Source organism: Sitophilus oryzae, unplaced genomic scaffold, assembly GCF_002938485.1.
Source record: "Sitophilus oryzae breed Bouriz unplaced genomic scaffold, Soryzae_2.0 scaffold_1184_pilon_pilon, whole genome shotgun sequence".
Lineage (NCBI taxonomy): Eukaryota > Metazoa > Arthropoda > Insecta > Coleoptera > Curculionidae > Sitophilus > Sitophilus oryzae.
This window is the reverse complement of record NW_022145820.1, coordinates 219,954-233,132: the sequence shown is the minus strand read 5'-3', so window position 1 is coordinate 233,132 and position 13,179 is coordinate 219,954. Positions and strand designations below refer to the sequence as shown.

General features: G+C 33.8%; 1 protein-coding gene across 1 annotated transcript in view; it reads right to left on the bottom strand.

The window, feature by feature from the left end:
• The window catches only part of LOC115891551 (piezo-type mechanosensitive ion channel component-like), a 133,469-nt gene that overhangs the window by 12,137 nt on the left and 108,153 nt on the right, over nucleotides 1-13,179 (bottom strand). Inside the window, exons 20-23 of the mRNA XM_030912039.1 lie at nucleotides 7,242-7,314; nucleotides 5,983-6,137; nucleotides 336-424; nucleotides 62-136 (exon numbers count right to left, since the gene is read on the bottom strand). Of these exons, the coding sequence (XP_030767899.1) occupies nucleotides 62-136; nucleotides 336-424; nucleotides 5,983-6,137; nucleotides 7,242-7,314 (392 nt within the window). The remainder of the gene's footprint in view (nucleotides 1-61; nucleotides 137-335; nucleotides 425-5,982; nucleotides 6,138-7,241; nucleotides 7,315-13,179) is intronic.

Here is a 13,179-nt window from a genome sequence, read left to right as displayed (position 1 = left end):
CATTTTTTGCTTGATCATTTCAACTTTTCAGTATGTTTTTTTCTCTTTTTAATTTACTTACCGCTTAAGAAATTCATCCTCCGACAGCCGAACCCCAACATCATACTGGGGTATATTAGGTTTCTTAGGACTAAAACTAAAATTTGTTATATTTTTTATAATTTTTCTAATTTTACATGTGCCGTCAAAAATGGAGACATTATACAGTTATTGTATATGACGTTGTATCAAATTAATAGAAATTTAAATTATAATTAATAAGAATATTTTTTGCTTGCAATTAGTGGGACACAATGATTGTATTATGGCACAAAATAAATAGTCTTTCTTCTTACTTTTCCTGTTCGATGGTCTCTAATGTTTTAGTCGGCGACCATATTTTACTTCTGCCTAGCCTTTCTCCGACAAGATTATACGGATTTTTCTAAGAAATAAATAACATACTTTTATATACATATACTCCAAATGGTGTATTTATTGTTAGTCAAAGTATGGTAATAATACAAGATAAACCTTAAATAAGTGCAAATATTTTCAGGGCTGGTAGATCTCGATAAAACATATTTTCTCTTTGCAGTTGTAGTCCGAAAAGTAAGTAAAGTTTTGAACTCCGAAATAACCGAGTTATTTAAGTTTGACAATTAAAAAAATATACAGGGTGGTCCGAACTGTATTCCGGAAACTTCGGCAGCATATTTTGCAGATAAAAATAAGTAAAAAATTTCGTACAAATATATGTCCTAAAATGCTTAGTCTCGAAGATACAGGGTGGAGCAGTTTCATTTTTATTTTGATTTTTTTCATATAATTTCTGAAGTAACGTCAATATTTGGATGAGAATTGGTATCTGGGAGTTTTTTGGCATGAGAAATTTGATTTTGATGTCAATATGACTCCTATTTGTAGGGGCCGCCACCTACATGTGTTTTAACTGTTTTGAAGAGTAATAACTTTTCGTCCGTACCTGTATAAAACTACTGAGTGAAAAAATATACATCTCCATGACTTTATTTACTCAGTAAATTTATACAGGGACGGACGGAAAGTTATTAGTCTTCAAACCAGTTAAAAATATCTAGGTGGCGCCCTCTACAAGTAGGAGTCACAATGACATCAAAATAAAATTTCTTATGCCAAAAAAAACCCAGAGATCAATTTTCATCCAAATATTGACGTTATATAGTTCAAAAATGAATTTGAAAAAATCGAAATAAAAATGAAAGTATCTCGGAAACTAAGCTTTTTAGGACATACCGAGGGACATACATTTATACAAACTTTTTTACTTATTTTTATCTGCAGAATATGTTGCCGAAGTTTCACTTCAAATATGCGCACATAATGCGCACACAATTTTTTTTTAATTTTCTAATTTTTTTAATCTATACGACGTTGGATACCGACGTTGGCTAGAAGCCTATTTTAGTACAAACTGCAACGTTGTTAAAAATCCTAATTCACAGAAATACAAAACTAATATGGCAACAAACTAAGTCGCGTTTTATCTTAAATTGGGATAATTATAGTAAAAATATTATTTTTATGATTTAGTTAGAGACATATGTCAGATGGCAGTGAAGGAAAACAAAACAAAAGTATTTAAGTGTGGAGGATGTTTGAAGATCATAATTATTGAAACACTTTAACCGACTCTGTAACTCGTTACCCAAGGCAAACTAGTTAAACGCAAACAACTTTATTGATAAATGTATTGTTTCTACTTTGAAAAATACTAATGGGCCTTCAAATTAAAGAAGTTTTAAAAACTTTCTTGGATTTCTTTTTTTTTAGTAAAATGAGAAAAATTTATTCGCAGTCGAAAAAATTGTTTCCGCGTGTTTTTTAGGGTCAAATATTTCAAGTTAATGTATTCAAAAAGCAGGAATTGCTATTTTAGGAACGAAACATTTTCTTATTTAACAACATGGCGGCTTTCACTTTGTTGTTTTGGAGATTAAGATGGAGTAGTTCGAGTAGTCGCATACTGGACTAATAAAGTCGCAGTTCGGCCTTAACAGGTAGTATACTAGTCGCAAGATTGCCTAATTTAGTCATCCTAGAGTCTAGCTTGTGCCGCCCTCTATAATCTAAGTAAACGAGGGAGTGGATAAACTATCGGTAATATATGTCGATGTATATTTAAATTTAATTTTATATGTACCTTTCTTATGTCCCATTTTAATTAAGTTTTTTTTATAAAAACAAAAACAGCACTGAACTGTCTGACTGAAGTGAAAATTTAAGATTTAAGGTTATGGTTTAATACAGTTGCAAAAAGGTAGCGACTCGACGTCCTACCAACGTAAGAATAAGGAAATCTAAACAACGTTGGAATTAGTAAAACAGACGACGTTTGCATAACGTTGGAATAGGTCCTGAAACTGACGTCGGAAAATCCTATATTGTCCAACGTTGTAACTACGTTGTCCGAATCACCTAAAAATCACTTCAGCAAAAAGGTTACAAGACAACGTTTATTCGACGTCGCAGAAGCTTCTACTTTGCTGTAGTACTAGTCCAACGTCGGCACAACGTTATAAAAACGTTTAAATTTATTTTAATACCCAAGGTAGGGAGCTAACTATTTTTTGTAACTAATCCAACGTTGTGTTTAGTAAACATGTGGTCGCAAGTCGTGAAAATGCTACTTGGGAAGCTTTTTAGGACATACCGAGGGACATACATTTATACAAACTTTTTTACTTATTTTTATCTGCAGAATATGTTGCCGAAGTTTCACTTCAAATATGCGCACATAATGCGCACACAATTTTTTTTTAATTTTCTAATTTTTTTAATCTATTAAATATAATCTATAAAATCTATCTTTTTTAATTTTTTTAATCTATTTAAGTGACCTCGTATTATTCTAGTTTCTGGGGTCTCCGTGGTGAAGCTCGAATTTGGCCACATACACACATAGCCAAAATTATTGCATATCTCGTTTAAAAATATACGGATAGGAATTTAAACAATCTTTTTTATACATAGATTATCAATCTGTAATAAACATTTTTTTTGTTAAAATGTATATGGTAAACAATTTTTATCGTTCAGACCCAATATTATTACAAATTCTTGCACATTTCGATTTGTGGTCTCTTGAGTTTCAAAAGAAATTTGACCATTGTTTTGGTTGCGAAAATAAATGCCTAGAAACATTATTTCACAGCTTAATAGAGTCAGAATAGTAACACTGTCTCAACAGGGCTATCGGCAAGTTGCAATTGCTAAAATTGTAGGAGTTAACCAAAGCGATATTTCGCGAATATTAAAAAAAATTCGGGAGATAAACGAGGTTACAGACCGGCCTGGAACAAGTAGAAAGAAAGTTACTATTGCTGTGCAAGACCGTCAAATATCCTTAATTGCACGACGCAATCCTCTGCTTTCTAGTACTGCTATTAAAAATGAGTTAGCTCGCCTTGAAGGAGTAAATGTTTCAAGAAAGGTAATAGCAAGAAGACTCCATGGCAGAGGATTATATTTAAGGAGGCCTCTACGTGTTCCGAAGCTTAATTACTTTATTACAAAATTACGCGACTACAATGGGCTGAGGAGATGAGAGCAAATGGACCTAATTGGAATTTCGTCATGTTTAGTGATGAAACAGGAATAGGCCTAGTGTCAGACTGGCGACGAACTTTGGTCTAGAGAGCATCTGGAAGACGAGCACGCTTGAATGCAGCTCAACCCCGTGTCCCGTTTCAAGGGGGAAGCATTATGGTATGGACAGGTATAATGCACGGAGCTCGAACTCCTCTTGTTTTTATTGATGGCACAATGACAGGTGCGTCATATCTTAGAGACGTTTTAGAGCCTATTGTGCGTCCATTTCGAGGGGCAGTGGGGGATGAATTTCTTTACATGGACGATAATGCTCCTCCCCATCGCACTTTAGCGGTTCGCGGTTTGCGAATTTTGTGAGGAAGAGGGTATAAGAAAACTGTGGTGGCCACCGATGTCTCCAGATATGAATGTGATCGAGCATGCTTGGGGCATGTTAAAATGCCATATTGCCAAAAAGAATGATCCCCCGTACCTTAAATGAAGTGAAAATTGCTGCGCGCGAAACATGGGAAGCCATTCCTCAACATCTTCTGGACAACTTAATTGAGAGCATGCCACGTCGTCTCACAGCTTGCATTGAGGCTCGAGGAGGCAACAGACTATTAGTTGTGAGAAATAATTAAAATTGTTTTCAATATGTTCTGTTTAAAATGAAATTTGTTTTTGTTGATTTTCACTCATTATGAAATTACTTACTTACTTATTTACTTACTTACGGCCATTACCCGCTGACGAGTATTTGACACGCATCAGAAGATGGTTACGCAAGGCGTTTCCTGTCATGACCTTTTCTGTGACTGAAAAGCTCGATACGTGATGTTATGTCTCTTCCGCATTCCGGACATTCAAAAATCTCATTACTTTGTTGCCTCTTTACTTTTTGGTTGTCGCTATTAATTGCATTTACAATACTCCTCCATTGCGTTCTATTATGCGCTGCTTCCTCCCACTTATGCTGCATACTTATCCCCTTTAAGTTTTCATGAAAAACATCCTTGTGTCTTTTGAGTTGTCCACCCGGTTTCCTCTTACCCTCTACAAGTTCACCGTAAAGAAGAGATTTCGGTAGGTGGTTTTCTTGCATCCTGCATACGTGGTCAGCCCATCTTAAGCGAGATTTAGTAATCATGACTTCAGCGCTTTCACAGCTTGCTTTTTCAAGGGCTGATATGTTTGAGACATGGCGGTACCATTTTATTGTTAACAGTTGTCTAAGGTGTCTCTAATTTTTAACAGTTGGCTAAGGTGTCTGTTGCAACTTGTTTAATGCGCTCGTGTGCCTGCGGTACGGCACCCAGGTTTCGCTTTCATATAACATGGTGGGGATTGTTACTGCTCGATACACTGCAAGTTTTGTTTTTGTGCTCAAGTCGTGATTGTAGAAAACCCTGTCTTTTAAGTTCCAGAATGCTCTTGAGGTGCTGCTGATTCTGTGCTGAATTTCAGAGTTGATATTTGCCTTTTCCGAAATCAAACTGCCGAGGTAATTAAATTTCGATACATATTCCAATAGTTCTTCTCTTATTTTTATAGCGCTGTTATGATTTTCCGGGGGAGTGCACATGATTTTAGTTTTATTGATGTTCAGTTTAAGGCCCAAAGTATGGCTATTAGTCAGCCAAAGTATGGTTTGTATTTTGTATATTTTTTATATTGGGGCCTAATAAAAAGATTTGATTTGATTTGATTTGATTTGAAAGTCTCGTATGCCCAGGTATATGTGCTCAGCATTTCCTGTAATAATTGCTGTAACGTATTTGCAACTAGAGCGCAGTCATCAGCGTATTGGAGTTCTGTGATGAATTTTATACGTGGTTTTGCCCTGAGTCTTTTTATGTTGAACATACCGCCGTCATACCTGTATCTCTATATGGGTATCTAATACCCATTCCTCTTTCCTGCAGTTTGCTGTCCACTATAATAGAGAGCGCTGCCATGAATATGTTGAATAGGAGAGGAGCCAGGACACATCTCTGCCTAACTCCTATATTTGTCAGGAAGGGATCAATCAGTGATCCATGATGTGACACTCTCGACATGTTGTTATGGAGGCTTTTACACACAGTTTACACCCTGTATTTACACACAAGAAATTGGTTGGGCACTCCGAACTTTTGGATAATTGCCCAAAGTGCATCTCTGTTTACAGAGTCGAAATTACAGAGTCTGTTTACAATTTCTCGTTCATTATGAAATAAAATTATAATAACAGCCTAGTTGCACTTAGATTTTTAATTTTATATTAGTTAGTCGTGTAGTAAGCCAATATGTCCAAAAATATAAAAAGAATCATATTAGGTCCAAAATAAAATAAAAATATCGTTATATGCAATAATTTTGGCCATGTGTGTAGATATAAGTACTTATTTTCTATTTTTATAATACGATTATCAACCTCTTATACACTCTTACTTTTAACATGTTCTTCTCGCTACTGATTTCTGAACGGATTTGCCTGAAAAGTGGAGTACCCCAGTTGAACAGCGATGTCAATGAAACAATCACGCCTTCAAAAAAGGCCCATAATAGCAGCAGATAAGTCATAATTTTACCTTTCACATGTTCGCCTAAAATAGAATACCCTATTGTGTACCAAATATGTTTTATACCGGGTGCATCTGAAAAGTGGCTCATCCTTAGAGCTTTTTTATTTTATCACATAAAAAATTGAGATTTGGTATGTGTGTGTGTGGTATAGTGGCTCACCCCTATAACTTTTTTATATGACATAAATTAAGATTGATTGACGTATTTAATTGTTTTGGGTCACTTCCTGTTTCACCGGAAATTACTACAACTTCTGATTTTTAAATGGCACCATTGGTATTTGTTTACTTTATTCGATAGAAAATAGCACTCTGAATAGAATGACATAATATGATATGTCAACTTTTGACATTCTTGTTTAAAAAAATTGTATTTTAATTTTCAATTTAGAGTGCCATGAGTGTGTTAAAAACTATTACAGTTGAGGGTTGGAACCTTTGGTGTTACACAGCAAAATAAAAACACTAAATCACCGCAATATACCAAAACACTTTTACTTTTACACTGGACACGCGTTTCGCTAACCATGTTAGCATCATCAGCAGATGATTATAAACTCAACAATCATCTGCTGATGATGCTAACATGGTTAGCGAAACGCGTGTCCAGTGTATAAGTAAAACTGTTTTGGTGTATTGTGGTGATTTAGTGTTTTTATTTTGCTGTGTTAAAAACATTAATTTTTAATCAAGGAGTCTTGAAAAAATAGATTTGATCGTCTAATGCTTTTAGTATCTTGTCCTGGGGCCAGTTAGAAAATGCTCAAATCGTATTTTTAATCATATCTCAAATTTTTCAAATAAAACGAGGGTGGCTCATTAACATATTTGGAAAAAAAATTATGTACGAATAATTTGGTACCACACACTTGGTGTTTCGAGTCAACTTGTTGTTATGAACTGCATGTTATAATTTCAAATAAACCACATGCAAAATGTCAAAAGTTGACATATGATATGTCATTCTATTCGGAGTGTCATTTTCTATCGAATAAAGTAAAAAAATACCGAGGGTGCTATTTAAAAATCAAAAGTTGTAGTCATTTCCGGTGAAACAGAAAGTGACCGAAAACAATTGAATACGCAATCATATAAAAATATAAAATGTTAATACATAGATATTACTTTCTTCTGTAGTAGATGGTCTAGGTTCACCTGGAACTGGTTTTTTAGGCATTGGAGTTTTCTTGTTCGCCACCTAAAACAAGAAAGAATAAAAAGTCAAAGTAAGTATTTTGCAATAAAGTGCTTTGTTTGTTTCGATTTGGTTTACAACTTTTTATTCAATTTGCCTTTTCCGTACTTTTATTTTTAAAGTATGGGAAAACGTGAAAGAATAGAAATAGTAGATTTGTTCTTTAGTCTCTAGTTAATATTGATCTTGTATGCCTAACATATTTTTGATTAAAATTTTTGCATAAAAATTTATAAATCAGATTTAAAGAATATACTGATGCCCCGATAAGATACGGTAGAGCAGGTAAATCTCGCGATGCTCAACATATTTCTGATAAAGATCATTGTATAGATGTTAATAGTTTAAAATTAATCAAACATGTCTCAAATTATAGGCAATTGGTTACATATGAGAGCGGCACAATACATAAGTCTAAAGATAATAGTGAACAGATATACTGGTCTAATTCCTTCCAGCTCTCTGTTCCCCCTATTGCTCTACTCTCAATTAATTGTAAATAACTGTAATTAATTGTCACGCTTGATTGATTTTGACTCACTTGGCTAATTATGTCAGGCTTGGTCAGTGCTAACCAAGTACCTTATGGCTGCGTTTAAAAAGTGGCTCACCCCTATAACTTTTTTATATGACATAAATTAGGATTGTTTCACGTATTAAATTGTTTTCTGTCACTTCCTGTTTCACAGGAAATGACTACAACTTTTGACTTTTAAATGGCACCATCGGTATTTTTTTACTTTATTCAATAGAAAATGACATTCTAAATAGAATGACATATTATATGTCAACTTTTGATATTTTTGCCTAAAACAAAATTGAATATCAAATTTCAATCTAGAGTGCCATAGCTGTGTTAAAAACACTAATTTTTAATCAAGGGACCTTGGAAAAATAGATTTGATCGTCTAATATTATTCGTGTCTTGTTCTGGCCGGTTAAAAGATGCCAAAAATCGTATTTTTAATCATATCTCAATTTTTTCAAATGGAACGAGGGTTGCTCACTACAATATTTGGAAAAAGCATTTTTTTAAGAATAATTTGATACCACACATAGGCCAGTAAGCGAGGATTGTGAAGGACGTGGACTTTTAACCGTGAATAGAAGTAAAATTAAATCATCCCCTCGTTAGAGGTTTTACATTGAAAATTAATGCCCACTTGCACCGTTTGTATAAACTTTGTTTAAAGGCTAAACAGTGATTAACTATACATATTTTATTATAGTTAATCACTGTTTAGCCTTTAAACAAAGTTTATACAAACGGTGCAAGTGGGCATCAAAGTATTAAATATATGTTTTAAAATCAGAATCCAAATGTTCACGAGATGAATGTCTGGAAATGATAGAAATAGGATTATCTTTTTTTCCGTTCCTAGAATTAAATAGAAATAGACAAAAATGTGAAGAAATAAAGAGTTAATTTCTAGGCGGTTTTTTTTTCTAAGGTAATCCTATGGCACGATATCATTTGTATTAGTTAAGGCTTAGATTATGAATATTATCCAGCAAATTGGTAAAAGTGTAAGATTTACACGGAAGGGTTTAAAAATTAAATTTAATTAATAAATAGGACATGCTGATGCCCTCTCGGGATAAAAACCAGAAACAAGGGTGAAAGAAGTCTAGGGATCTTTCGGGGAAGGAACCCTTCGGCCAATTAAAAAGGTGCAAAATATGCATTTGGATGGGTATTCGAAGGTTCCTCAAACAGGGGCGTGCCGAAGATGTAGTAACGCCTTTCCGAGATAGTACCAGCATCAGTATTTTCATCTTTAATTAGTTCGGTACTGACTTTTAAATTAAACGGGCGAATTTACTCCGTGTAGATGTTATATTATCCAGTGGTCTTTTTAATTGTTTTAGTAAGTTCTCTATCAATAAAGTCTTCGACAGGTTCTTGTTGTTGATGTATTGCTGACGGATGTTGACGTAATAAGGTAAGTGGCAATAGAGTTTATAGTAACTGAATTTAGAAAGAGCCCTTACCATAAAAGTGCGATACCTTATAACTTCTATTTTTAGCTGGTTAGTTATATTTTGTTTCTATATGTAAACGATAATCTATATTTGCGTTCTGAAAAGACGGTGCTCTCATTAATTCAAGTTCTGCCTACCGCTCAATAAATTATTTTAATTATAATAATAATATAAAGGCCACACTACCATGATAACGGACAAAATCTTGAAAGTTTTGTCACACACCCATTATAATTACAAATATCAATAAAGGGATGAATTCTAAGCAAAAAATGTCCTATAACATTTTTTCAGAAAATTAATATTTTCGTAGTTATTTAGAATTGAAAATGTTGATTTTTCATATGAAAATTGCATATTTTTTTGCCAATATTTATAAATAACTCGAAAACCTGGCGTTTTATCGCAAAACTCATATAAAGCAAAAATGAAGCTTTTGGAATAATTAAACGATTCATTTTTTTGCTGATTACCGTAGGTGTTATAATAGCCGAGTTATCATTCTGTAAACGTGATTTTTTATTTTTCGAAAACTAAATTGCAACCATTTATCGTAAAATAATGGCCAAAGAACGCATTTTTCGAAGAAAATGAATATGACCGTTTGACCTTGAAAAGACCTTTTAAGTGCTTTCTTAAAAAAGGTCGTAGCTCAAAAACTCGCGGATTTGTGATAAACATAATATGGTCACCTCATTATTTCGGAAAAAAATTGACAACAAAATCTATGCCTAAAATCATAAAAATAAAAACTAAGCGTAATATATGTACCTACAGCTGGCTATTATATTTAAGTATTAAAATTGACTCTGCAAGCTCGAGCGGTTTGGAATGCCTAAATTTGGAAAAAAGTTATTTTTTGTTTTTTAAAAAATTTTTATTTTTTTGACATATCTCAAAAACTAAGCAAGATACGTAAAAAATGCAAGAGAGGAAAATTGAAAGTCTTTTTTTGCAATATTTTTGCTCCCTTTCAATTTTTCTGTAGATCTCTTTATTTCGTAGATATTACGTTTTTTTAGTTTGACTTGCATGTAAGGACCACCTCCTTTGAGCCCTTAAAACCCAAAAATCTCGTGAAAATGAAGAGTTCAAGACTGTTCAACTATAGAGGTTAATTTGTAGCTCGTGTAATTTCCTACAAATTGATAGTTTTTATTTTTATGATTTTAGTCATAGATTTTGTTGTTATTTTTTTCCGAAAAAATGAGGTGACCATTTTATTTTTTTATAACTCCGCGAGTTTTTCAGCTGCGAACTTAAAAATACCTTAAAAAAAGACATTAAAAAGGTCTTTTCAAGCATTTTTCGAAGAAAATGAATCTGACCGTTCTTAAGGTCATATTCATTTTCTTCGAAAAATGTGTTCTTTCGCCATTATTTTACGGTAAAAGGTTGCAATATAGCTTTCGAAACGATGATTACAGAGTGATAACTCGGCTATTACTACACCTACACCAAAAAATAAATTGATTCGTCATTCCGAAGCTTCATTTTTGCTTTATATGAGTTTTGCGATGAAACGCAAGATTTTCGAGTTATTTATAAAAAAATGCAGAAAAATATGCAGTTTTTAGATGAAAAATCAACATTTTCAATCCTAAATAACTGGGAAAATATTAATTTCCTGAAAAAATGTTGTAGAACATTTTTTGCTTATAATTCATCTATTGTTTTTTGTAATTAAAATGGGTGATTGATTTTTCACCCCCGAGAAGGGGTGGTACTTTATGTAACTTTTGTTTCTTACATAGGTATATCTCTATTCACTATTAAAATTTCACGTCAATCGATGCGGGTGTCAAGAATTCAGAGGTAATACCCCATTTTTATCCTCGCTTATTGGCCTAACACTTTTTTTTCCACAATAAGGGGCCGTCGTCTGCCGGAAACACTGCGACCTGTGAGGCCTATTGTGTTTGTCCCCTTTCTATATCTGCACCCATTCTCCTATCCCTGTGCCCTGCACTAACTTATGCAGGTCCTTGATAGGATGGGAGCATAGTTCCTCCGGTTCTAGCCTAGCTTTCCCAAATAAAAAGTGTCGCTTGCGATCCAGAGCCTCGCTGTGACATATTATGTGCTCCGCTGTTTCAGGATCTTTATCGCAGAGTCTGCAGCAAAGACTTCCTTGATACAGATTGAGCTTGTTCAGGTAACACTTGACAGCCATGTGTCCTGTCAAGAGGCCTGTTGTAATCCGCAATTTATTCCTGCTAAGCATTAGCAGTTCCTTTGCGGTTTTGGAGCTAGGTCCGTGGATAAAAGCCTTGCTGTGCCTGTGCCCCTGTCTGTTTCTCCAGTGGACATTCTGCTTTTCCCTGATCCAGAGTTTTAATGCACTACGGGCCATACATTTGGGTATTCCCAGTACTGGCTCTGGACCAAGATAAGATGCCGATGATCCTTGCCTAGCTAGCTCATCGGCTTTTTCGTTGCCTTGGATGCCGCTGTGGCCCGGCACCCAGAATAATTTAACTCTGCTCCGTCGAGCCAGAGCTTCCAGTTCGCCTAGGCATTCCCAGACGAGTCTCGACGATACCTTTGGGCTCATAAGCGCCCCAAGTGCCGCCTGACTGTCTGAGCATATTATATTGATGAGCTTATCTGAATAAGCTCTTCTATTGGCCTAACACTTTTTATTTCGAGTCAATTTGTCTTTATGAATGGCATGTTGTAGTTTCAAATAAACCATATTCGAAAATGTCAAAAGTTGACATATGATATGTCAACAGAGTGTCATTTTCTATCGAATAAAGCAACAAAACACCGAGGGTATCATTTAAAAATTAAAACTTGAAGTCGTTTCCGGTGAAACAGTAAGTGACAGAAAACAACTGAATAACTCAATCAATCCTAATTTATGTCATATATTAATATACCATATCTCGATTTTTTATTTGAAACAAATAAAAAAGTTATAGGGGTTAGCCATTTTTGAGACGTACCCGGCCTAATTTGTAGATACCAGCTTAGTTTTGGTAATTTTCTGATGATGAATAGCGAAACGCCTATCCAGTGTTGAAAGTAGATTGTTCTGGTGTATTGGATTGAATTAGTGTTTTATTTTGATTATACCAAAAGATGATATCTTATAATTAGTGTCTTTTTTAGAACTAATTATCATAAAATAATTTGTTTAAAATAAATTTTAAAAGGAGACAAAACTAGTGATTGTATTTTTGTCTCTTTTTTGATAAATATTTTTTTTCAAACGTCACAAAAGTATTGACAAAATAAAAAAGTCATTTTAACACCTAGGCATAAAAGTAACGCACTTTTACTAAATATTCATTCAGAACCTCGCAATTAGTGGAATAAAATTGTGGTTTCAATTAGCGTAGAAGTTTGTTCCTTTAAATTCAATGTAAGCATTCAGAACGTCAAAATTAATGGTAGACATTTTTAATTAGTAGAAAAAGTTATCAAACTTCTAACTTTTCTACTAATTATACTTCAATGTTTACAAGAAATGTCACTTTGGCCTTTGATTATCTTCTGTCAAGAGAAATTGTGGTTAGAAATCAAAAGTTATTGTTTGATAAGCTAAATATTACGCTTTCTCTATGGATACAACAGGTATTAAGATATTCTTTGATACAAATGACTAACCCAAGCTGTTGCTAGGATATTCAATTAATATTAATTGTGTTTATAAAACATTGTGAATGTGTGTGATCGTAAACTAAAAGGTATTTATAAAGTGTAATTGAAACCACTATTTTATTCCACTAATTGCGGGCTTCTGAAAGAAGCTTGATGAAGCTTAAGCATAAAATAAATAAAAAAATATATTATTAAACTGACAAGTGTCAAATTCAACGAGCGTAACCATAATTTCTCGACATATAATTACTTACCAACTTTGAATAAGAAGACTAAGGA